At 43.8% G+C, this 27190-nt stretch overlaps 1 protein-coding gene across 2 annotated transcripts in view; it reads right to left on the reverse strand.

Moving 5' to 3' along the window:
* Positions 1 to 9667: 9667 nt before the first annotated feature.
* ANAPC5 (anaphase promoting complex subunit 5) overlaps positions 9668 to 27190 on the reverse strand; it is a 39171-nt gene continuing 21648 nt past the window's right edge. Inside the window, exons 8-17 of one of the 2 annotated variants that reach the window (XM_082853528.1) lie at positions 24510 to 24591; positions 23785 to 23874; positions 22388 to 22569; positions 21202 to 21337; positions 17281 to 17355; positions 14753 to 14874; positions 14184 to 14291; positions 13953 to 14100; positions 10373 to 10535; positions 9668 to 9979 (exon numbers count right to left, since the gene is read on the reverse strand). In XM_082853528.1, the coding sequence (XP_082709654.1) occupies positions 9768 to 9979; positions 10373 to 10535; positions 13953 to 14100; positions 14184 to 14291; positions 14753 to 14874; positions 17281 to 17355; positions 21202 to 21337; positions 22388 to 22569; positions 23785 to 23874; positions 24510 to 24591 (1318 nt within the window). In that variant the 3' untranslated portion in view covers positions 9668 to 9767. The remainder of the gene's footprint in view (positions 9980 to 10372; positions 10536 to 13952; positions 14101 to 14183; positions 14292 to 14752; positions 14875 to 17280; positions 17356 to 21201; positions 21338 to 22387; positions 22570 to 23784; positions 23875 to 24509; positions 24592 to 27190) is intronic. The other variant, XM_082853529.1, reaches the window with a different exon arrangement.

A 27190-nucleotide genomic window follows, 5' to 3' on the forward strand; every position in this document is an offset into this window, starting at 1 on the left:
CCCACATCTGGGCTCTCTAACCCAGTCCAAAGAGGAGGAGCTACTGGGAAAGCAAAACATCTGCGAAAAATAGCAAAACAAGGTCCTCTGACCAGAAGGAAAATCTGAAATAGCATTTGCCCAAAATCCCCAGGATCAGGAAATGGGAACCATATGCTTCCCACAACCACCAGAAGGCGGCATGTTGCGGAGGTCACAAGTGATCCTGAACGAGCTATTTAGCTTCTCCAAGCCCTTCCATAAAATGGGTTCATGATGGGGTAAGGGTGATTCTGCGGCCCACTTTAAAATCTGAGCCCAAAAGCCTTGAAAACAGGCTTGGCCTGGCCCTCCCGCCCATCCCTTCCTCCTGAGAGAGGTGCTTCCCCACCCACCAGCCCATCTTGGATGCAGTTCTCAAGGAGGGCATTCCGGGTCACTCCAGAAAGTTCCCTCTGCTAGGTCATCCCGTCCTAGTCCCTTCCCCTCCTACTCCCATCCAATCTCCACTTTTCAGCCCATCCTTCAAAATTCAGTACAAACGATACCTCCTTCAGGAAGCCTCCTGGATTCACACCTGCCACAAAGGATTTCTCCAGAACCCCCACTACCCTTTGCTTCCTCACTCCCACAGCGCTTATTCCTCCTGGTATTTCTCAACAGGAGCCCTGCTGGCATTCAGGGCAGGGCAATTCTTCACGCCTGCTGTGAATCTGGCCTGCTTGCAGGATATGTGGCATCCCCAGCTCCTGCCTAGCAAAAGTCAGGAGTGCTCAGCATCATTCTGACAACCGAAATTCGCCCCACACTTCTCCAAACGCTCACCAGGAAGGTGGAACCACCCCCGATGAGAACTACTGCATAGTTATTAGTGAATATATTTGTCTACCAGGCCACTAACAACCTGGAAACAAACATAAGCCCACGTCGATCAGCCACACCACCATGGCTCCTTAGGTTGTTTTAGCAAACATGTGTGGGCTCCCCAGGAACCTGAGGGCAGCCTTGCAAAGGCCTCTGCTCTAAAACAGGTGGTAAAGTGCAAAGGCTTTAAGACCTGACATGCCTGGGTTGGCTGTGTGATCCTGGACAAGTAACTTAACCTCTCTGAGTCCTTCTATAAAATGGGCTAACTCCTAGCAATACGGCAGGATTGTTTTTAGCCTCAATTTCCTCACTTCTCCGATGGAGATAAAAATCTCTGCGTCACAGGACTTTGGTAGGCAGTAAATGGGATAATGCCTGCAACACATAGCACAATATCTAACCCACAGTTAGAACTCAATAAATGTTAGTTATGAACATTATTATTATTATCATCCAAGTTAGGGGCCCATCAAATGATGGCTATCACTTTTTATTACAAAAACACATTGTGTGCTTTCCCTACAAATGGCTGCTTTCTATACAGGAAGAGTTTCAGACCAGCAATCTGGAAAGAAGTTACAGGACCCACCACGAAGCTGCATTTTGCATAGCATGCACCACACTGTTTATTCTTAAAGTGTATGCTTTTGTGAGGTGGTTTGTGTGGGGGGGAGGGCTATCTCCCCCAAAGGCCTACCCTTGTTGCTGCCCCTGCCTCCCCCTAGGAACAAGGGAGTCTTTCCGGACAGAGCTATCTTACTCTCTCTCCTGGGGGCAGAGCCAGGGGAGGGGAGTGGTAAATGACAGCAAAGCTCTAAGGCACAAGAAGTTTCTGTCTCCAGGACTGTGGGACTTCCAGACTGAGGAAGGTAAAAGTTGCCTCACCCCAGGCCAGCGTGCCCCTCTTACTGATGGCACTGAGATCCCCGCCCCCCAAGCACCATCCCTCTGCCCCAACCTTCGCGGGGAGATAGGAGGGGCTTCGGTGCAATCTCTTCAGCGCCAAGTGAGAGAAGCAGGGCCGCTGGCAGAGCTGTGAAAACACCCCGCTTCCCAAACTGGTCAGTGCAGGGGGTGGGGAAGCCAAGGCTGGAACGGGTGGCACCCCAGGCACCAAGACCCAACGCTGAGCGGGGCCGGGCCCAGCATCCCCGCGAGCCCAAGAGTCAGGCGGAGGGTGCCGGTGAAGGCAGCTCTCCGCGTTCACAGTAGGCAGCGGCCCCGAGGTGAATTTAGGTCAAAAGGACCAAGCCTGTGAGGTTCCGGCTGAGAGAAGGGGGCGGGGACAGAGGGCCGACTGAGGCGAGGCTAAGGGACCCCGGTCCCACAGCTGCTGGTCTAGGGTCCTGCCGCCAGGTGTCCAACCCACCACGGCCCAGGTGTGCCTCCAAGACAAGAGGGGAGCGGGGACGGGGCTGCGCAAAGTCCGTTGGCCCTCTCCTCGCCTGCGCGCCCTAGCTTTCCCCACCTGTCAAACGCGAGGGGGTGGGCCTAGGCCGCCTCCAAGATCCTTGACTGCCCCGGCCCCCGGTAACAATGGTTCCAAACTCCGGGACCGACCCTGCCCGGCCCAGTCGAGGGGGCCACCCCCAGGACCCCGGTGCCCCGAGGACGCGGGGGAAGGGGCGCCGGGGGCCGCGTCCCCACGTGGCAGGGCGTGGGGCGGCGCACGTGGGGTCCCCTAGGTGTTGGGAACCTGGCGCCGGCCTCAGGGCTTTGTCTGTAATCCTGGCCGTGGTTCCGCACCCTGAGAGGGCGAGGGCTCCGGGGCTGCAGCGGCTGCGTCCCCCGCCCGCGGCCCAGCTCCCGCCAGCTCACCTGGGCTCCACGCCGCCGCCGCCGCCGCCTCCTCCCGCGCTCTGCGCCCCCGGCTCAGCTCCGCTGGGCTCGGGACGGCCGCGCGCTCCTCTCCGCGGCCCCGGCGGGTGCGCGGGGGGCGGGGGCGGGAGGAACCGCGGGGTCCGGGCTCGGGCGCGACGCTGCCGCGGGCTGCGCAAAGATTGGCTGCTGCCGCTGGGAACCTCGGCACGGAGCCGCCCGCGCCCGCCGCGCGCCCCCGAGGGCTCGGCCCCGCGCCGGGGAGGGGAGGGAGGCGGGAGCGGCGGAGACGAAAGTAGCGGCGCGGCAGAGGGAAGGGAGAAGAAAGGGGAGGAGGCTGAGGTGGGGGGGAAGTGAGGCCGGAACGGGAGCGGGGTCGGAAGAGGTAGCGGACCCGCGAGGAGGACAGAGACCTTGCTGGGGCGCAGGAGCGCGGGAGGCTGCGCTGTAACTTTGCCCCCGCCCGCGGCGTCACCTGCCCCGGTTCTCCCCGCAGCGGCCGGGGCACCCTTGGGCAGGCCGGACGCGCCAGCTGCGCTCGCTTTGTTTAGTCAAATGCAGGGACTGCAGGGCGGCGTCTGAGCTGCGGGAAGTTCCCCAAGCCTGCGAGTCACCCGTAGCCCCGCCTCGAGGCCCGGCTCCCGTTTCCCGGCTGCTGCCCCTCCCAAGCCTGCAAGTCACCCGGGGCCCCGCCTCGAGGCTCAGCTCCCGTCTCCTGGCTGCTGCCCCTGCACCAGGCGCCCGGCGGTGGATGCGGCCTGGATTTTGGGTCACCACCCATTCGCGGAAACCCCCTTCCGCACCTGCCTCCCCATAGACCGCTGTTCGGGGCTCGCCCTAAAGGCTGGGAACTGTGTTCCTTTCCCAGCGCCCCCTCCACCCGGATGTACCGAACTACAGGAAACCCAATGAAGTTCTGGCTTTCCTGAAGACTACTTAGATGCTTTTTGTGACATACATCATATTCTTCCCAAACATTCTACCCCTTTGCCGCCCTACTTTGCTGGAGCCCTTAGAGTGTGTTTAGTGTCCCAGCTGGGTAACAGCACTCGGAGGAGGGGCGAAAGAAGACCTCACAAGGGCTGCCTGACGCCGCAGTCCTTGGGTGGTTGCAAAGCTCAGTCCTGAGTCAAGGGCCAAATTAATTAAAGGTTCAAAGTCCCTTTCATGCTGCAGGGGCGCTCACAAGCAATTCAGAGTGTTCCGCTAAGATGACCAACACTTCTGATCTTTTTCAACATGGAAGCATGTGTTGGTAATAGTAAAAACCTGGGAACAACTGTCTTAAATGTTCATCAGGGGAATGGATCAATGAAACGTGTTATAGCCATTTGATGGGATATGATGCAATAGTTTAAGTGAATGCATCATATCTGTTTGTACAGACATGGGGAGAGCCGAAAACAAAATGCTGAGTAAAAGAGTAAGTTGCAGAATACAGTCTATACTGTTCACAGACCAAAGCTTCCATACAAGGGCTTTAAAAGTCAAAGGGGATGAGTGCAAATGACAGTCTGCCACAAAGACAAGGAAGAATAGAGATGGGGAGCATAAGGAATGTTGTAAAGTTTTATGCCTTTTACTGGTAAATGGATTTGAAGCAAATGGCACAAGGTTAATTAACAACAGTCAATTCTGACTAGCAGATGCAGAGTTCTGTATTTTTCTATATTTTTCTATTTTCTCCAAAAAATATATTTATTGTGGCTGATGGGGAGCATTTTGAACAGGTCTGACTCTGTGACAGAGGTCGGCTAACTTTTTCTGTAAAGGGCCAGATAGTAAAAATTTTAGGCTTTGCAAGCCGTACTATCTCTGTTGCAACTACTCAACTCTGCCATTCTAGCAGCCACAGACAAAAATAAGTGAATGGGCATGGCTGTGTTCCAATAAATATTTACAGACACTGAAAGTTGAATTTCGTGTAATTCTCACATGTCACAAAATATTATTATTTTGATTTTTCTTCAACCATTTAAAAATGTATGAACCATTGTTAGCTAGTGGGCCATATAAAAATAGGTGGCATGCCAGACTCAGCCCCTGGGCAAAAGTCTGGCAACCCCTGCTTTAAAGAAACCAAAATAGATACTGATCTTTTCCTGTTGCTTATTAAAATGTGCAATTCTATATGTTTACATTGTTACTAAATTGCCTGTTTTATTAGAACACTGTAGCTAACACAGGCAGACACTTAGATATATTGATACATACAGCTATGTAAAGAAGCCAGTTATGTGAGAAAGGTTAAGAAAGTGTCCATTCAAATCCAAACTCAAGCCCAAGACCCACTTCTGTCCGGAAGAATTTCCTGAAATGCTGTGACTAGGCCCTCCTTGACCTCTCCCCTCTCTGAGCTCCTACAGCAAGGACTCTTCCACTTATTTGATGCTCAGCCACCTTGTCTTCTTTAGTCTTTACTTTTCACTCCTGCATTGACTTGCCAATAGAGTTATTCATTCCTGGAATACAGATAGATACCACACTGAAACATTTGTTTACCTTCAACACTGTGGTAGAAAGCAGTGACTTTGGAGTCAGACCTAACTGAAATCCCGGCTTCGCTAGTTACCAGGTTCGTAAGCCTTGGATGAGTGTCTTTGGGTTCATCAGCTGTCAAATGGGGATAAAAACCGAGCTCACAGGCTCGGCTTGAGGTTAAATACAATACTGTGTGTAGGGTCCATTGATGGATAAATGGATAAAGAAGATATATTTATACACAATGGAATACTAGTTGGCCATAAAAAGAATGAAATCTTGCATTTGCAACAATGTGGTTGGAAGGTATTATGAAGGTATTATGTTAAGTGAAATAAATCAGAGGGTGAAAGACAGAAACAATATGATTTCACTCATATATATCTAAAAAACAGAAGAACAAAACAAAACTCTTAGACACAGAGAACACACTGGTGGTTACCAGAGGGGAAGGGGACTGGCGGTGGAGGAAATGAGTAAAGGGGACCAAGTGTATGGTGATGAACGGTGACTAGACTTTTGGCGATGATTACCGTGGGATGCACACAGACTTCAAATCATAATGCTGTACACCCGAAACATATAATGTTACATAACAATTTTACCTCAAAAAAAAGATAATACTTCAGTGCTGGCACTTAAGCACTCAAAGGTGCTAACTATTAATATACTTTGCACAGAGCTAAAAACCCCATCAATTATGTGCCTTTCTTATTAAAGTGAATTGGAACAAAGCAGAGAAACCACAATTGCCTTTCACGGACATTCAGCCCCTCTTAAGATAGGAGTCGTCCCATTCAAGGGAACTGTTTTCTTCTTAGAGATATGAAAATAAAAATTGACTTTGCTTTTTGAGTTTTTCTCCTCCAAGAACACCAGAAAAACCTATTCTAGGCAAACAGCTCTTGTTCTCTTGACAACACAGATTGCCAAGAAAATAAGTAAACAAAGCATCTGAATCTTATTTTTAAGAAAACTTGGATAGCACGGGGCGGGGGGGCGGGGGAGGATGAAAAGCAAGGCTTTCAAATTATCTCGCCCACTAGCACAGCATCATAAACTCCTGCCAAGACTTTGTCTTTTCCTTTCTGAACTGTTCTGTGTTCTACTCACGTTGTCCACTGGAATGTTCCACCTCCCAAATCTTGAACACCCGGATAGAGACAGCAGGATTAATCACACCAATGTGATTTATTCGTTGAATTCGTTCCCACTCAACAGGACAGTAGAAAATTGCTGGGATAAAAAAAGAGAAAGAGAGAAAGAAAGAGAAAGAAAGAAAGAAAGAAAGAGAGAGAGAGAGAAAGAAGGAAGGAAGGAAAGAAGGAAAGAAAGAAGGAAAGAAAGAAAGAAAGAGAGAGAGAGAGAAGGAAGGAAGGAAGGAAAGAAGGAAAGAAAGAAAAAGAAAGAAAGAAAGAAAGAAGGAAAGAAAGAGAAAGAAGGAAAGAAATAAAGGAAGAAAGGAGGGAGGGAGGGAGGAAGGAAGGAAGGAAGGGAGAAAGAAAGAAAGAAGACCCTGAGAAGTTTCTTGTTTCTCAACAGGCAGTGAGATTAATATGTTTGTTAGTCCCAAACATAAACAGCAGCATAAAAGACGTCAGCAGGAGCACAGATGAAGTTCTTCATTTGCCTTCGCTGTATTATGAGGAAGAAAAAAATCAGTGTGACCACCCCAAAATGACAAAGTTTAAAACACTCTAAACAAGTAGAAGTGTTCAAGATACATAGGTGAACACAAAGGCAGCCTGGTGATGAGAGAAAGAATGTAGCTTGAGGAAGCTGTCACACCTGCACTGAATCCTGACTGGTCCTCCCTGCTGAGGGGGCTGGGTCAGGCCACGTCTCTGGGCCTAAATTTCCTCAACTGTAAAATGGTATTTGGCTTACAAGCATTAGAAATGGTATTGATATGTGTGAAAGTACCTGGCACAGTGTCTGGCCTATCCTGGGCACTAGATAAATGACAACTGATTTTATCCATTGTATTTTCAACAAACGAAAAGAATGTTCCCCCAAACAGTAAAGTACTTTTGAAAACTCTGGGAGCAGACAGCTCTAGGGTAATGCACCAGCAAGGTTGGATTCCCAGCCCTGCAACCTACTAACAGTGTGAGCTTGGGTTGTGAGTGACTTAACCTCCTTATGCCTCAGTTTCTGTCTGTTAAAGGGGATTATTACTATTGCCTACCTCTTAGGACTGTTATGAAGATTAAATGTGTTAATATTTAATGAAAATAATTTAACACTCTGTAAGTGTTAAGCTGTTTGTTCCCACCTGCCCCAGGACTGGAAACACTCAACACCAAACCTGCTGGGGAGGGTTTCCATCACGGCAAGCCACTGGCGTGGGTCATGACCCCACTCCTCTCTTCCCCTTTGAGGATCTATCCTCAGGCCTCTGGTATAGACCCAAATGCCCATTGGTTATTTACTTTTAGTTCCCTCCTCACCAAACCCCTTCTCCATTTAACCAAATCATTGATTCTTATACCCCTACATTAAACCACCCATAATTACACTGTTCTGATTCTTCCTTCTCCCACCAAATGCTCCACCAGGAAAAAAGATAATTAGCTGTAATCCAGACAGTTATGAGTTTTTGGGTCACTCTGATGTTTCCAACTTTCCATTTAACCCACTATTCCTTCCTGAAGAAGCCAGGCTCCAGCCAACAAATCTAAGTCACAGATGGCAGGGAGCCTCAGACTCTTCATATTAGCTTTGGATGCAGGCCTGGCAGGGTGAATGTGCAGCAAGCTGAGAGCAGGGTCAGGCAGGAGACTTCACGGGCATGCCAACTGTGCAGTCAAACAGGGCTGTGTGTTTAGAAGGGCCCCGTACCTGGTTTAACGCTCCACTTAATATAGGCCTCGGGACTTCCCTGGTGGCGCAGTGGTTAAGAATCCGCCTGCCAATGCAGGGGACACGGGGTCGAGCCCTGGTCCGGGAAGATCCCACGTGCTGGGGAGCAACTAAGCCCGTGTACCACAACTACTGAGCCTGCGCTCTACGGTCCGTGAGCCACAACTACTGAGCCAACGTGCCACAACTACTGAAGCCCGCAGGCCTAGAGCCTGTGCTCTGCCACAAAAGCCACAGCAATGAGAAGCCCGCGCACCACAACGAAGAGTAGCCCCTGCTACTCCACTCGCCCGCGGCTCGAGGAAGCCCGCATGCAGCAACAAAGAGCTGACACAGCCAAAAATAAACAAATTAAAAAAAAATTATATATATATATATGCCTTGTAATTTTACTTTGCACTGGGCCCCACAAATTATGTAGCTGGTCCTGGTCAGGTGTAATGATGTCTAGTTTTTATGTCACCCCATCTCTTGAACTTTCTTACACTGAGGCAGAGTAAGATCACTTCTTAGATTGGAAGGAGCTTAAGTACATTGACCAAAAATGACATCAGATTAGAGAATATATGGGAAGAATCGAAAGAAACTGATTAATAATGGTTACTTCCTGGGAGGAAGAATTACATCTTACTATACAGCCTTTAACAATATTTAATTTTTACCATCTACATATATAACCTTTCAAATAAATGTAAGGAAAGATTTTTAAACATCAACATACTAATTAGTGTCTTTATCTCCACACTGAGTCTCTTATTTTCAGAGCAGCTGTCTTTGGCCAGCAAACGCACCCTAATCAGTGGGAGTTGTTTTACACTGTTTCGAAGAGCTCTGGGGATAAATTATTTCCCATCCGAAGGTTTAAATTTAACAGAGAAAGAGCCACTGATAGAAGCTGCAAAATTTGGTTGGTTCCTGGTTGCTGTTTTGGATTTGAAACACGGGGATTTTTCTGTGAACACTGAAGGGTAAGATAAATACACAAACAGCAATAACTGGCTTCTGCAGGGTTGAGATACGTAAGTTAGTGTATATTTGAGTGATAGCATCCACACACCTCTGAGCTTCCGACCCTTTCTCAACTTATAATCACCTCATTCATGATGAATTCCTTATCATCATCCCTGATTTATTAAGTATAGAAAAAATATACCCATGCAGAAGATATGAGAAAGCCAACACCCAGAAAGTGACTGAAACATGCTTCTTGTCATTGGTCCAAAAACCATAAAAAGATCTTTCCCATCTTAATCTCCAGTCAGGGACTGACATGTGCTTGCAAGTACACACAGACCCAACCCAAGCACCAGTCCAGCAGAACAAAACAGGGGAGCTTCCAAAGGAAAATCCAAGCCTCCGAAAAACCTGCACCAACCCCCTCAAGAGATCTACCAATACCCGAAAGAGCTCTTGTCTGAGCATAGGTGCAAAATGAATTTACACACTGGTGGAGAGTGTGCACAATTGCTAATAAGATATTGGCAACTTTGCCCAGAGAGAACATAATCTTTAACACTTGCACTAAGTTATTAATAAACCAGCCACTTATTAACGGAATGTTGGTATCCTTTGCTATCAAAAGAAAGAAAAGGGAAAACAAAAAACAAATATGTATATTTTAGCAACAAAATAAGACAAACTAATCAGAATGCAGTTTATTGATAAGACAGATATCAAATACATCATTTATATGGAGGGAGGGAGTATGAACAAGTCCAAAATCATCTACTCTGCACAGTGGTCCAGTGGGGATGTTCTCACTAGAGAAGATTTATCAAGGGCACCCCATGAAAGGGCAGGTCCTGATGCAGCTGCCGGAAGAGCATCGCACACCGGTTCCTCTCCTGGGTCTTCCCCAGGGTGTGGTAGAGTCTGGCCTGGAAGTAAACGACGTCTCTGATCTGCTCTTTGCAGTCGACCTTTGCAAAATAGTTCTTGGCTTCGTTGAGGTTCTCAATGGCGGCCTCAAGAACTGATGGAAAATGGGGAAAATACCACACATATTTAACTCAATGCTTCACATATAGTTTTCAAAGCTTAATATCTATTTTTATTGATTTAACATATACCAGAAACTTTTACATTCTACTCTTTGAGAAGAAACAAACAAACAAAAAAACACCACTAAGTCTTTAGTACTGATTTCCAGCCTCACACCTAGTTCTGTAGGGTTAAAATAACAATTCACTTGCCCTCAACCTTCATGCAAGTATGCAAGTGAAAGCACTTTAAATGCTGCATGAAATTATAACATATATTTGTGAACACTCAAAACTTAAATACTGTCCCAAGTTTAATGTCTTTTCTTCTTCTTTACAAGTTTTCTGTAATAGTATTACCTAACAATCTTTGTATGGTTTCCTACCTGCTGCTTTCTTCAGTGGCTCATAGGAAGCTGCTGAAGCCACCTGGCACTTGGCCACCAAGAACATGGCACGGCCTTTGTCCAGGACAGCCCCGTCAGCCAAGATGGGCTCAATGGCCATATGGAGAAGACTTAAGGCCTGTTCTGGGATTCCAAGGATGAGCTGAAAAAGAAACATCATGGTGCTATACACACCCACACCCACTGCTGACTACAGGAAGGGCTTCATTTCTGGCTCTTCTCTTCTGAATGGCAATGTCTGGCTTACTTTCTCCCTGACATGTACTATCTTTAATGTGCACCACACTCTTAGAAAACATAATGTGTGACAATCGGTTTCAGGCTACAATAGATAAGGGAGGGAGTAGTTATTTACATTATAGAAAGGCTTCTGTCTTTACAAAAATCTTTTACATTGATGATTCAAAAAGGTTGAACTAGCTGTATAAGAATCACTAGGAGAAAAGGAACTACTTTTAAAAAATTCAAAAATATATAGTAAAATAAACAAGGGTACACTAGAAACATCCATTTAACAGAAAATAAACAGTAATGGAGGAACAAGAAAAGATGTAAGACATATAGAAAAATATAGCAAAATAGAAGTAAATCCTTTCAAATCCATAATTAAATTAAATGTAAATGGCTTAAACTCTTCAATTAAAAGGAAGAGATTGGCAGAACAAATTTTTGCAAACATGATACAACTATATGTTATCTATAAGAGACTCACTTTAGATTAAAAGACATAAATAGGCTGAAAGTAAAAGGATAGTAAAAAAAGATATTCCATGCAAACAGTAACCAAAAGAGAGCTGGACTGATTATACTAATATCAGACAAAATAGACTTTAAGTCAAAAACTGTAACAAGAGACAAAGAAGAACATTATATACTGATAAAGGGCCAATTCATCAAGAAGATACAACAATTATAAACATATATACACCAAACAACAGAACCCCAAAATATATGAAGCAAAAACTGACAGAACTGAAGGGAGAAATAGTTCAACAATAATAGTTTCAGAGTTCAATACTCTACTTTCAATAGTGGATAGAAACTTAACAGAAGATCAGCAAGGAAATAGAAGACTTGAGCAAGACTATAAACCAACTAGCCCAACAACAGCAGAACACATATTCTTCTCAAATGTACATGGAACATCTCCCAAGATAGACCATATGTTATGCCACAAAATAACACTCATATTTTAAAAGGTTTAAATCATACAAAATATCTTCTCTGACCATGTGAAGTTAAATTAGAAAACAGTAATAAAAGGGAATCTGAAAAATTCACAAATATGTGGAAATTAAACAACACACTCGTAAATAGTCGAAGTGTCAAAGAAGAAATCACAAGGGAAATTAGAAAATACCTTGAGATGAACAAAAACACAACATACCAAAACTTATGGGATGCAGTGAAAACCTATAGGATACGGTGCTCAGAAGAAAATTTATAGCTGTAAAAGCAAACATTAAAAAATAAAAGAATCTCTGGGGCTTCCCTGGTGGTGCAGTGGTTGAGAGTCCACCTGCCGATGCAGGGGACACGGGTTTGTGCCCCGGTCTGGGAAGATCCCACATGCTGCATAGTGGCTGGGCCCGTGAGCCATGGCCGCTAAGCCTGCGTGTCCGGAGCCTGTGCTCCGCAACGGGAGAGGCCACAGCAGTGAGGGGCCCGTGTACCGCAAAAAAAAAAAAAAAAAAAAAAGAAAGTGAAAAGACAACCCAGAGAATGGGACAAAATATTTGCAGATCATATATCTGATAAGCGTCTAGCAACCAGAATATATAAAAACTCTTACAACTGAAAACTAAAATTAGACAACCCAATTTAAAAACGGGTAAAGGACTTGGACATTTCTCCAGGAACATACACAAATGGCCAGTACTCACATGAAAAGATGCTCCATATTATTATTTATTAGGGAAATGCAAATCAAAACCACAATGAGATATAACTTCACACTAATAAAATGGAAAATAACAAGTGCTGGCAAAGATAGAGAGAAAGTGGAACCTTCATACATTGCTGGTGAGAATATGAGATGGTATAGCCGCAGTGGAAAACAGTTTGGTGGTTCCACAAAAAGTTAAACAAAGAACTATATGACCCAGCAATCCCACTGTTAAGTATACCCAAGAGAAATGAAAACATATATCCAGAAAAAAACTTGTACATCAATGTTAAGAGCTATTTATAATAGTCAAAAGGTGGAAACAACCCAAATGTCCATCAACTTATGAATGGATAAACAAAATGTAGTGTATCCATCCGATGGAACAGTATTCCATTAGAAGGAATCTAGAACTGACTGACACACGCCACAACATGAATGAATCCTGAAAACATGATGCTAAGCGAAAAAGCCAGACACAAAGGCCGCACACTGTATGATCCCATTTATATGAAATATCCAGAACAGGCAAACCCACAGAGACAGAAAATAGATTAGCGGTTGCCAGGGGCTGGAGGGAGGAGGAAGTGGGGAGTGACTGCTTTAGAAAAAATGGGTCTGGGCTTTCTATTTGGTGTGGTGAAAATATTCTGGAATTAGACAGTGGTGATGTTTGCAAAATAATGTAGATATTCTAAAACCACTGAACTGTATACTTTGTGTGTGTGTGTGTGTGTGTGTTTTGCAGTACGCAGTCCTCTCACGGTTGTGGCCTCTTCCGCTGCAGAGCGCAGGCTCAGCGGCCATGGCTCACGGGCCCAGTCGCTCCGCGGCATGTGGGATCTTCCCGGACGGGGCACAAACCCGTGTCCCCTGCATCGGCAGGCGGGCTCTCAACCACTGCGCCACCAGGGAAGCCCTGAACTGTATACTTTTAAATGGTAAATTTTATGGTATGTGAATTTTATCTTAATTAAGAAAAAAAAATCACTGGGGAAGCTGGTAAGGAAAATAGACTCCCAGGCTCCTCCCCTAGAGATTCTGCCTCTGTAGGTTTGAGGCAAGGCCAGATATGCAGATATTTTTTAAATCTCCCCAATAAAGCTGATGCATGGTTTGGGGAACCTCTGCTTTAGACAGTAAATTCCTCCAGTAAGTTCAAAATCCATTCAGTCAATAAATATTTATTTAAAACCTACTATGTGTGGATCCTATTAGGTACCACAGGATATAGCAGGGAAAAAACAGTCCCTTCTCTCATGGTCTTTACATTCTACAGGGGGAGACAGAAAACAAACATAAAATACAATTTAACTTCCAAAACCTTTCAATGAACACATGACTTCCTCATTTCCTTATTCATTCTCTTGTTAAATCAAGCACAGCTCTGGGCCAGCTAAGTCATTAATATGATGCAAATGTCCTCAATGAAGAGGCGCATCCTCCTTAGTAAATACACAGCTCGGTAAAGCCAGCACCACTGGGAGGTGTCAGCTTGTCACCAAGTTCACAACTCCAGACTTCCATGGAAGGCTTGCACAGTGACACTACCTTCCCAGATTTCAATATTAAGAAGCAAAAGCTCATTACTACGCTTTTCAAAACCAAAGAGTAGTAACAGACTCACCAGTTCTTGAGCACAAATATGTGCTATAAAAACAGAGATCAGCTTACCTGGGCAAAAGCCAAGTTCAGCACTGTTTCAGAGGCCAAATGCTGCAACCGGTACTCCTTGGAGAGAGCCAGAGCCTGCAGGAGCACAGGCAGCGCGATGGTAGGGGAGGAAGATCGCCAGTACAGCTCTGCCACAGACAGCAGGACACTGCCCACAAAGAGGAAGACATGGGATGACAATAACCAGCACAAAGTACCACCTAGGTGAGATGCACAAAAGCCCTCCCTTACCTGATCACCATTTCTGTATTCCTGATTTTCTGACAATGAATCAACAATTTTTGTAAAAGCTTGTGCGCCTCTGACATTTGGTTCTGAGCTTGTAGTACAATTGCTTTTCTGACACAGAAACAAAATAAACACAAACGGTTATGTTGATGTTTTGCAAGGGTTGTAAGTAGAGTCACTTTCAGGTTTAGAATCTCTATTTCCTCAATTAGACTGTAATTGTAACCTCCCAAGGGGAATAACTGTGTCTGATATAATTTTTCTTAAAAGAGAAAAAAAAATTGTGTGTATGTGTGTGTGTGTGTGAGCACATGTGTGCACACACACACATACATGCACAAAAGAAAAAAGTCTGGAATTATAGATAGCATGTTAGTGATTATCTCTGGGTACTACTTAACTTTCTCCATTTTGTTTATTTGTATTTTCTAATGGTCTGTAATAAATAGGTAATAAATAGAAAAAAAAGTTTTTTTCCTAAGCTAATCAATTAAGTCACACACAAAACAAATAAGAATAAAGCCATTTGAGAACTACTTCATTCTGGGGTTGGAGTTTTCAAAATTTCTTACCTGTATACACCCTCTATGCTATTAAGAGCTGTGATTCCTGTAACAATTGAATCAGCCAAATGATATTTGCCATCATTCATTGCTCTGTCAAACTGTATTTTTTGATCACACAGCATCCATAACTAGTAAGAAAAAAAACACAGTTAAGAACAGAATGGCAGGGGCTTCCCTGGTGGCGCAGTGGTTAAGAATCCGCCTGCCAATGCAGGGGACACGGGGTAGAGCCCTGGTCCGGGAAGATCCCACATGCCACAGAGCAACTAAGCCCATGCACCACAACTACTGAGCCTGTGCTCTAGAGCCCGCGAGCCACAACTACTAAAGCCCGCGCGCCTAGAGCCTGTGCTCCACAACAAGAGAAGCCACCGCAAGGAGAAGCCCGCGCACCACAACGAAGAGTAGTCCCCACTCCCCGCAACTAGAGAAAGCCCGCACGCAGCCAAAAAAAAAAAAAAAAGAACAGAATGGCAGATGTTCACCTCATTATTCAACAGAAATAAAAAAGTATTTTCGCTTGCTTAACAAATATCCTTACAATTCACACACTTCTTTTTTTAGATTAAAATTTTTTTTTAAATATTTCAAGTCTGTGAAAAAGCACTAAGAATAAAATAACAAAACATGTATAGCAACCGTCAACTTTGTCAAATCACAACATTTTGCTTTACTTGCTTTGGATACTATTGCACATTATTGAGGTACTTTGCAAATTCCATTCTCCTCTTTCTGTTTTCAAAGGAAGCATTTGATTTGTTGTTTATCATTCCCATTTTTTTTAAGATTTTTTTTTAATGAGTGATCTATGACGATTGATTATTCATTCATTCATTTATTTACCCCACGGCATGTGGGATCTTAGTTCCCCGACCAGAGATTGAACCCACACCCCTTGCATTGGAAGCGAGGAGTCTTAACCACTGGACCACCGGGGAAGTCCCCCAATCATGTTTTTATACTTTTACAAAATATTTACTTATCCTTAAACAATATATAGTATGAAAAAAAAAACAATATATAGTATGATCTTACATGTTGTTAAACTTTATATAAATAAATAGCATCATACTGTATGCATCCTTTGACAACTTGCTTTTAAGCTCAACATTATTTTGGGGAGGCTTACACATGTTAATACAAGTAGTTCTAGTTCATTCCTTTTCACCGATGAATAGTTTTCAATTGTATGAATATGCAACAACTTATCTATTCTTGTGTTGATGGGTATTTAGGTACTTCCACTTTCTCACTCTTCTGAACAGTGCTGCAGCAAACACTCCCCTACATCACCCCCTGTGCTGTGCAACAGTTACCCTGGGTATACAGCAAGCCGTGGGAAAGCTGGGCTGTAGGACATATGCACCTTCTCCTTAACACAGTGCCCATTTATTCTCCAGATGGGTCACACCAGTTTACACTCCCCGCCGGCGGTGTATGACATGACTCATTGCTCCACACCTTCACCAACAACTGGTGGTGTCAGATATGTTACTTTTGGCCAGTCTGATGGGTATGAAATACCTCCTTATTTTTTCATTTGTATGTCCCTTGATCAATAGTCAGGCTGAGCATCTTTTCATCTCTTTATCAGCCATACATGTTTCTTCTAGAATATGAGTTAAATTGTGTCTTTTTTTTTTTTTTTACTGTGCACCTTCTTAAAACATGCCTAGAACAGTAACCGAAACCACTCCATCACATTAGCACTACCACAGAACCACGCTTAATTCTTTTTCCCCACAGCATCCTTGGGTGCTAGCTTCTATTTTGTTCGCTTACCACCTTTCCGTCTGGGTACTCTGAATTCAGATCACAGCCAGCAGCAGTGAGATCCCAGCACAGCTCATAAGCAGACGGGCATTCACACCATATCTAATGAGGTAGGGCCAGCAACCCATGTGAACGGAAGCCCCCCCACCCCCGGCTCAGGGACCAACAGTAGGAGATTCCCAGGCCATGGTCTCTCATGATTTCAAATTCCCTAATTTAGTTAATACTAAACTTGGTAAGGGGAGGAAGAGAAAGAGGCCCCTCGTAATAGTTTTCTTGGCCCCATCAGAGATGGAAATTGGTGCAAAAAGGAACAGAGTGCCTAGGACTGCTTTATAAAGTTCATTCCCTCTGCATACATCTTGCCAAAAGGTTATTCAATTCTGGGAGGAAAAGGTTAGCGCTGCCAAGTAGGAGAAAGCAGAGTAACAAAACGGAGACCTAATTCTTGATGTATCAAAGGACACTGACGATTTCTTTCTTATTCCCATACAGTTAGAGGTATAGGGAATACTAATTTAAAACCACGAAGACAGGAATGAAAAAAGTACCCTACTTTAATCTTTTCTCAGAGGTTATTCCTCAGCCTTCTGGAACGCAGTTTACAGAGTCTCCTATGTTGACCTCAAAGCACGGATGTCACAGAAAGGAACCAAGACACAAGAGGCTGAGGGGAGACTCTAAAATACCCTAGTTTGACAATAATACGGTAAAAATGGTATTTTCAAAAATAAATCGATGACACACAAAAGGCAGGTTACCTGGGCATGCTGACTGTTAGGTGGGAATCGCTCCTTCAAGTGCTTTAACACTTCTGAAGCTGCAGCGAAACAGCCCTAAAATAGAAAGCCACGATTTGTTTAGCACGCCTGTGCTGACACCACACCTGCGATCCCACTCACAGGACATGAGTATGACTCACCTGTTCTTGGTGCAGCAGCCTGATGACCCCAGGCAGAGACTGTCAAATATCAAGGGGCCATTTTTCTTAGGCTCTAATGTATTTCACTTGTACATTAAAAAAATTGTTTTTTAATTACACCTGTAATACATGTTCACTCTAGGAAAAAAACTTACGAAATACATGTGAACAACGAGAAAAAGGCAAATTACTTTTAATCCCACCAAAGATAATCACAGTAATTTCTCGGCACATATCCTTCTGAACTTCTCATATTCACATGAATATAAAACATATAAGTATTCCAAAAATAGGTATACATACCATTTTTGTAAATTGCCTATTTACCACATGGTAGGTACTCAATAAATATTTTTTGAATGAATGAATCTTTTCAGTGTCAACAAATAAATCTATACATCACAGTATTTTACTAGGTAAATAAATTATAGTCCAATCAAAATAATCTCCGGGCTTCCCTGGTGGCGCAGTGGTTGAGAGTCCACCTGCCGATGCAGGGGACACGGGTTCGTGCCCCGGTCCGGGAAGATCCCACATGCCGCGGAGCGGCTGGGCCCGTGAGCCATAGCCGCTGAACCTGAGCGTCCAGAGCCTGTGCTCCGCAATGGGAGAGGCCACAACAGTGAGAGGCCCGCGTAAGGCAAAAAAAAAAAAAAAAAAACTCCTAGTTTGTGATATTTTGATTGTTTCCAATTTTTTCCATTTAAAAAATGCTAGAATGATTATCTTGGTGGATACATCTTTGCATACTTGTCCAATTATTTCCTTAGGATAATACCTTAGAAGTAAAATTGCTGGGCTAAATGGTAGGCACTTTTAAGCTTTTTGATAGGTATATTACTAAATTACCATACAGAAATGTACCAAGTACTCTTTTTTTTTTTTTTGCAGTACGCGGGCCTCTCACTGTTGTGGCCTCTCCCCGTTGCGGAGCACAGGCTCCGGACGCGCAGGCTCAGAAGCCATGGCTCACGGGCCCAGCTGCTCCACGGCATGTGGGATCTTCCCGGACCGGGGCACGAACCCGTGTCCCCTGCATCGGCAGGCGGACTCTCAACCACTGCACCACCAGGGAAGCCCATACCAAGTACTCTTATACCAGCATTCTACACCTTTCTCCTCCCCTGATATTTAGCTTCTTTGCCTATTTGTTTGATGAAACTGGTTATTTCACTGTGTTAATCTGAATTTCTTTAATGACTAGATTTAAATTTTTTCATGTTTTATAATCATTTATGTATTTTCTGTGAATACATGTTCATGTCTTTTTTATACTCTTATATTGCTAGAATGTCTATCTTATTAAGCCCCCAAAAGCTTTTCAATTTGTCCCTATCCTTTGGTCAGGTAGTATATCTTCAGTCTATATAGAAGCTCAGTTAGACCACAGGTGAACTTCTATTTGAAGTGAATTAAGTCGAAAGTATACTGAATTATAATAAAAGATCATTAATCTTTTTATTCTTGTGATTTTAACTGGCCAGTCTTGCCAATTATTTTCATGACTACCATACGGAGTTGGGCGTGTGGATCTAGATGGCTGTCAAACCTTCAGGCCAAGTAGAGAGAACAGTGCACATGGCAGCACTCCCCCAAAACATTCCTATTGTGACCTGCCATTTCCTGAGGCTGGGAGAGGAATGTGACACGATGAACCAGAGTTACGCAGAAAGAGTAAAGGGGGCCGGATCTCTTAGCACTTCCTCTGGGCTGCAGGAGGAAGCTCACAAACAGCAGTTCAGACCCCATAACTTCCTTCTAGGTTCACCCAAGCCCCAGTCACTACCACAGCAAAGTGCGGCATCCAGTTTATCTAGAGATCAGTTTCAGGACACAACTGGAAGCACAACACAAAGGAAATAAAAGAGCAAATAGAAATTCATGATAAAACTGCCTTCTCCGCAGTTGGCCAAGCTTAATTTCATAGGTGTAAGTCTAACCTGTATAATTGAAAATGCGACAGTCATCAGCTCAGTGGGTTTATCTACATGGTCAATGTTCTGACACTAGAAAAGTCTTTCTAAGGCAGGTTGAGAAGAGGTGGGGAAAGAGACTGAATTGAAATAAAGTGGCCACTGACTGTCTTCTAGCTGTACAATTAGAGGTCTCCTAGCACATCCATTGGAGCCAGGCAACAATGGCGTCAGCAGGTCTTTCACATAAGCCCGGAGATGGAAAGATTAATACAGACCCAAAGAGCATGGTATTACCCCCAGAAAAAATCACAGAACTATTAACAACTGAACTTGGAGAAAGCTAAGGCTAAAGAATTGAGCCAAGACCAGATTTTTGTAAAGCGGTTCTCCATTCCAGGAGATGAAGAAATAATTTCTACCCTACATCACTCAAAGAGAACCAAAGGGAAGTTATTCCACTCTTTAAGCTTGGGGTCAGTGGGGAGAATCCTACTTGAAAAAGTCACAAGGGGACACTTTAAATGGGTGGATTGTATGGCATGTGAATTCTATCTCAATAAAGTTGTTGGGGAAAAAAATTCAACGTGAGGCTCGTACCAAATGCCTCACTGAATGTTCACTGACTCATTTATCACAAACGCTCCACTTAACCAAGGCACCAGCAGAGGAAAAGAATCCACGTTAAAGAGGTTCCAGAACCACTACGAGGGGGGAAAAAAGACCAAGAAAGTGATTAATGTGCAACATTCCTGGAGGAAAGCAAACAGCAAGAGCAGCTGGTCTGCTGTTTTAATGTCAGAGAGCTCGGGCGCTGCTTCCCAGATACAGGAAGATAGCAGCTGATGGAGGTGCAGGCAGATGCCATCAGCCAGAGCCTATCCATGCCCTTTGTTTACACAACCACTTAGAGGATTGTAAAATGCTAAAGTATGTCTAGTAGAGGGAAGTATTTATAGACTTCTGAAAGGGGTGGAAACCACTCAAAGATTTTAGGATGCAGATTAAGGAATACTGAGTGTTACGATGCAACCTAACGATCATTATTATACCACAAAGAGGTGGAGAAAATAGTATGATCAAGGAAATGTGCTTATAGCAAGGCAGCAGTTAGTTAGTTGGAGGGCTTTAGATAAGAGCTTTCCCTGACCTTTTCCCATGGAAGAAGATACTTTTGAGCAAAGGGGAAAGGAAGCCTAGAGCATCATGAGAGACCCTTTAACCAATCCCCTATAAAAAGAATCGTGTGAAATTACTTGGGCTGTAAGTAAAGGTGATGCCCTATTCCAACTGTCTTTCTTTGGAGTCAATCAGACTTGGGTTGAAGATCTGACACTGACATTTACTGGCTGTGGGTATGGGATTTAGCTCCCTGGAGCTCAGTTTCTTTTCTGTGAAATAGGGGTGGTGATAAAGCTGACCTTACGAGGCTACTGTAAGGAATCAGGAAGAAGATACATGTAAATCGCTACGCCAAGCATAGGGCCCGGCACAGGACAAATGTACAACAAACCTTGGCTATTGTCATCTTAGCTGTACTCTTATTATGTTCTTCCCTTTCCCACAAACATACACAGCTCTACTACCCTAAATTTCAAAGACTCCTTTTTATTGCATTTGGTACATAGAAACAGCTGACCTCTCACTCTCTTCCCTGATGCCAAAAGAGATCCCAAGTTCAACAAACCTTGCAGACTCCACACCCAGTCCATTTCTACTGGTGGGATTTCACCCTTCCAACCACTTGCATCCAACCAGACCCGTCCAGTGCTTTTCTCAAGCACTAGAGGACAGAAATGGCGGGGCCTACATGGCTCCAGAAGCACAGGGCCCGGCCACCTGCCCACCTGCTCCGCGTGCAGCTCGGCGAGGTGGCCCAGCGCCACAGCAAACGATTCCGTGTTGTTCTGCTGCACACCTGCGTTCACCGACTCTAGGCTGTTCATGCTCAGCAGCAGCTGGGCTTGCTGCAGGGCCATGGTGCTGGGGAGGAGACACAGGAAGCCCCATCAGTCAAGAGACACAGGCTGCCCTCAGCCACACCCTACAGTTACCTTGGGTGGAAACAGGAGGAAGCAGGCTCTGGCTTCCGGGGAGCAGCTGCCTCCCAAAGCCAGTTCTCCTGTCCTCAGGACAAGGAGAGCAGAAAAGCATCCTGGATGTGCAGCCCCAAAGAAAACGTAGTGGTTACGGCACAATTGGGAGCTCCAAGCTCCAGACCGCCCCCACTGCCTCTAATTTTCCCTGTGGTCACAGTATGTTAATTAGTTTTCAAGGGTAAATTCAGACCTGATGCATCCTGGCACTGGCTGCTCTGACAGTGGAAGCAGTGGCTAGTGTCTGCAGCTGTTTCAGACCACATCGTGCCAAAAATTATTTCAAGTACAAAAACAAGACTGATAAAATAGGCACTTCCTTTCATGACTGAATTCCTAGAAACAGCATATTGTCTAGGTGAGGTAGCTCCAGGATTAAAAATCTGGTTCAGAAGTTTACTTCCAGGCTACAGGAGGCTAAATGGGAGTTACACACAAAGCTGGAGACAGTCCAGAGAATACACCCTGGGCAACAGGGAAGCAACTTTCTTTACGTAGCAGCTTTTGGGTTAAGGGGGTGCTCGGCTTGAGTGAGTGTGGCCCATGCCTCCTGGCCAACAGGAAGAGAGGTTCCCATCTCAGAGTGCAGGGGCATGGTGCTTGGAGCCAGAGGACCTAGGCTTGAGTCTGGGCTCTGTCACTTGTTAATTCGTTTGTGATCTGGGGCAGATCAGATTTGTGAACCTTGTCCTATGCATCCTGGAATGGAGATCACCCCCCAGTTACCTCCCAGAGCTGTTGGGAGGAGTAAATAAAAATGCGCATAGGAAAAATCTTTGCAAAGTCTGTGCAAAGCAGAAAATGTTTTAAGATTCTAAAGCACTTTCTTTAATCCCCTGTACAAACAACCTCCATCCATTTGGCCTTCACAGAACCCATTTGCTGGCTTCTGCTCATCTATAAAAGGATTCGTGCCCTCATAGCCTTGAAGACCCACCTGCGGCCATAGAGTCTCCAGATGGCTGTTTTCTGTGCGATGCTGATGTCGATGAGCTCTGACAGGCTGTGTTTCCAGTGCAGGAGGTCGGAGTCCTTTAGTGCATCCATAAGTTTGTTTGCGGTCTTCCCAGCAAAAGCTCTCTGCTGAACTAGGGACTGTATTCCCAGAGAGGCGAGGTACTAAGGGGACAGACATACGCACGACTCATGATAGAGATTACGTGACAAAATTTTGTTTTGCTCTTCAGAAATTTGGCATATTTCATTTCAGCACATGCACAATGATAGCACTATTTAAAAAGAAAGTACCTGTAAGCCTGACCCTGACCCGTATGCGATATGTTCCTGAAAAACTGGGGATGGAAGAGAGGGTAATAGTACAATGGGAAGAGCCAGGGCTTTGAAATTAAATGGATCTGGACTTAAGCACTGCCTCTGCCATTTACCATGTGACCTGGGGCCAGTCACTTAGCTTCTTAGACAAGCCCATCTGTAAAATGGGCATCACACCCATCATAAAGAATTATTTTAAGGATTAAAATTAAATAGTATATATCAAACAGTGCTGGGCACATTATGTGGTAGGAGATTAAGAAAGGCTGCCTATTATGAGCATAATTATTTTTTCATTAACTTCTGGTATAATTTTCAAGGATGAAAGCTCAACTAAAAAAAGTCCACTTAAATCTGTAACAAAAATTGTGCTTAAGAAGTCTATCATTTATTTTTAATTTTTTTTTAGACAGAATAAGGTTCTTTGAGCAATAGTAATCTAGATTCTAACAGTCATTACTATTTCATGTGTAGAGACTATGCCCTTTCAATGCCCCTCAGTATTTGTCATCGAGGAATATAATTCAGGTCCTTCCCTGCTACTCAAAATGAGAAAGGACAAATCTGCTGGTCAGGTTTACTGGTTCCTGGCTTTGTTTATTATTTCAAATAAGGATCAGCAAACTTGTTCTGTAAAGGGCCAGATAGTAAATAGTTTAGGTTTTGCAGGCCACAGTTGATCTATGTCGCATATTCTTCTTTGGTTTTTTTCCCCCAACTATTTAAAAATGTAAAATCCATTCTTAGCTTGAGGGCCATACATAAGCAGGCAGTGAGCCAGATCTGGCCCATGGGCTGTGGAGTTTGCCAATCCCTGGTTTAAAAATAAGCCTTCCCTAAAAATTTTTCTAAATAAATATGTGTAAGTTAGTGTTGATAATAAACTAAACAAAGATCTCATCAAGTTGATAAATGGAACTTTCACAGATGTTATTAGGATAAAGGGAGCAGAGAGAAACCCATCAAGAGAATTCAGTGGTTTAATAATTAAGGTCACATGAAACTACCAAGAACAAAACCATACCATTTGTTTAAACAATCTCACAGAAAGATGAGCCTTACCGGTAACCCAAAATGTACAGCTTTCTTCACAGAATGTTCTAGAAGAACATAGCTATCAGATCTCTTCTGTCCCAGCACATAAAGCCAGCTCTGGCAAGAGAAGTCATCAAAATGTATCATAACAATAATAATGGCTAATGTTCTGTTGAAAGCATCAGCATGGTTGTAAGAACAAATTAACAACAGACACGATAAATCCTCTAAAATACACTTTCACAAATTATAAACCTAAATGAAACCCATCAAACATATTAAAACCATCAGACTGAAATAATCAAGCCATTTATCTTCTTCACCTCTGAGAGCAGTGAGTGGCAAATGTTCCAGAAAAAAAGCATGAAGCCCCCATATGGCCTGTAACTGAGAAAGTGAAATGCTCAGGTGGTTGCTGAAGTCTGTGTTCTACTTGTGCTTGGTGATGATGCTTTGACAGGACCAGGTCTTATCCAGTTACCAGTATTGCAAACACCTTTGTTAATGCCAACACTTGATGCGGCAGTTTTGCATGGCAAGCTGCATTAAAACTTGTAGACAAGAAATGCCTCCAAAGTAAAATGGACATCAAGAATTAAGAAACATAAATAAACATGGGTTGCCTTTCCTGAATTTCCCTGACCCCCTAACTAGTTTCCCATCACTGCTGAGGACCTCCCAATTCAAACGGGGCCTTTCGAAAGCCAACTCAACCCAAGGGTAGAACTTCCAAGACAGGAAGGTGGCCTCACCAAGCAATGCTGGAGACACACGTGATCGTTGGACTCCTGGGCAATCCTAATCGCCTCCTGCAGGGCAAGCTCTGCCTGTTGACTAATGACAGACTGAACATTAATAACTCATTAACAACCACAAACATGTACAAGCAACAGTAACAGGAAGCCATCTGTATGGTAATTCACCAGCGTGCACGCCTCTGGGTTGGAAGTTGAAACCATGGGCTTATTCCCTCAGAGGCACTCCCCTCCTCCAGCGGTAAGAAACAGTAACAGTGGAGATACCGAACATGTCCCTTCTAAGGTGGACTTCTACTAAAAGGGACATGAAAGAATGGCTTTTCTTCATCCCAGCTCCTAAGATTTTTTTTTTTAGTTGTCTACTGCTGAGGGAAGGGACAAGGAGAGGATGTAAGATTTTACTTTCCATTGCCTTCGCTTCTGCATCATTTGAAAATTTTTTTTAACTATGGGATCTGATACTTTTATAATTTTTTCAATACTAGTTTTTAAAAGTATTTTGAAGATTTTCCCTTCTGAGATGTCTTCTTTCTGCTCATGTGGTTCCCTCCCTCCGGGATGTGTCCCCCAACCTCGCAACTTCTGTGGAAACTCAGCCAACTGTTCTTGGCCCCACTGGGCCTTCGCTTCTGAAAAAGCCCACAGAAACGCTACCTGCCTGCGGTGCTTAATTAAATACTACTGTGCACCACCCTCTATTTATTTAATCTGTGTTAGTTTTATTTCTTCAACCTGCAGAGGGCACAGAAGTTCTATAAATACTGGATCACTGAGGATCTCAAAAAAGAATCAGAAATTCTATGGGTAGCACTTACATAGGGAAAAATTTATGTCAAATTTTCTATCAACACGAGCAATAGCCTCACACAATCAATTAACAGCTGAATTCTTCCTCAATAATTACCTGTTTGAATAAAGAAACCAGATACATTTTTACCTATTTTACATTTCTTTTAAATCCCTTTTAATGCTGAGAGGCACCAGAATATAAGCTATTTGAAAGCAGGAAGCATATCTTTACACACAGGCCCTCAATAAATATCAGTTGATTTAATTTTGTTGAACATCTGATGACCAAATAAATAATGTTACATTTAGAAAAAAGGTTTTTGGGAGAACTGTATAGATAGTATGCTAAAACAGGACTAAAGAAAGACTATTTTTCTCAGGTAGGAAGAAAAGGTAGATTACCAACACAGAAACTTCAAAGTTTCTGGCAAATCCTTAAAGAACCTACGGTTTTCCATTGCTGCTAATCAGAAAAGCCTCTGATAAAAATTTTCAGTAAAAGAGCGAGAGGCAAACTGGTTGTAAGGTCTGAAATGCATTGGCTGTCCACCGTTCGCAAAATGCCAGAGCAGAAAGATCTGTAGCCTCTAAACAACAGCTTCCTATGTCATTCAGTGTAAAAGCCAAAGTCCTTACTTGGGCCTACAGGACCCTAAACTCTGACCCCTGCCACCTCTACAGCCCCGTCCTCCTCTATCCCCCCTTACTACAGCACTCGAACCGCACTACGTGCTCCTCCTCAAACATGCCAAGTAAGCCCTGCCTCAGGGCCTTTGAACTTGCTGTTCTAGCTAATAAGGACACTCTTTCTTCAGATAATGCACAGATTACTCACTCCCTCAATTCCTTTAAATCTCTATTCAAATATTAAGTTAATAGAGGTAAGGGAGGGCCAAGTTGCTACCTTACTATTTAAACAGAAATTTACAAATTGACAAATAAGTGATTTGTGTGTATATCTGGAAGAAGAGTGTTACTTATGAAAACAATAGTACTCCCCATCATCACTCTCTAATCTCTTATCCTGACCTATCACTACCTGATTCATTATAATTATGTTTAGTGCTGTTTATTATTTATCTCCCCCACTGTAAGCTCCATGAGAACAGGGGTATTTTTTTTCCTCTTTTTTTTCACTCCTGATCCCCAGCACCTAGAACAGTGCCTAGTACATAGTAGATGCTCAATAAGCAACTACAAAGATTTTCAAGAAATCTCCACAATCCTATTAGCTAAGTGAGAAAGATTTATACAAGCCCATAGCTCCAGGACTAAAAATAAAGAAGCCTGGAGTTGAGTAAATCGGATATTAATTAGTAATTAATTCCATACAGTTAGCTGCCTATCCACTGATAATATTGTAAATATAGAGAAATTCATCAACAGATTAATTACTTGTATCTAGCAGACTGCATACAAATTTCCAAACCCTAGGGCAAGCTGTGTGTAACACAGAGATAGGTTACTGGCAAATATTACAAATGGTGCTGCTATTTATTATGAGTACATAAAACATGAAAGGCCCTGATCAAAGAGGTTATTAAAGCTGGGCAGAAAAAAAGAAGTTGACTCTTAAAAGATAATATGGAATCTCACAAAGTAGCCTTAAACATTTTTTGGTTCAAGTATCAATCTGACACTTGGATTCCCTTAATGTCACCCTTGCTGCACACATGAGCACTCTGCTGACACCTTTCTCAGAGGGTTCCATACAAGGAAACCTCCTCCTTATAAGGAGCAGAAATGTTTTGCCCTTTAACTTGCACTTACCAGCTCCCTATCTTCTCTAGTAGTCACACCCTCGATCAGTCTAAGCCCTTTTCACATGACCTTCACTACAGGAAGATGTCAAACACATGCTTGGCTAAATCATTTATTTTCCAGGC

Source organism: Leucopleurus acutus, assembly GCF_964270905.1.
Source record: "Leucopleurus acutus genome assembly, chromosome: 13".
Classification (NCBI taxonomy): Eukaryota; Metazoa; Chordata; class Mammalia; order Artiodactyla; family Delphinidae; genus Leucopleurus; species Leucopleurus acutus.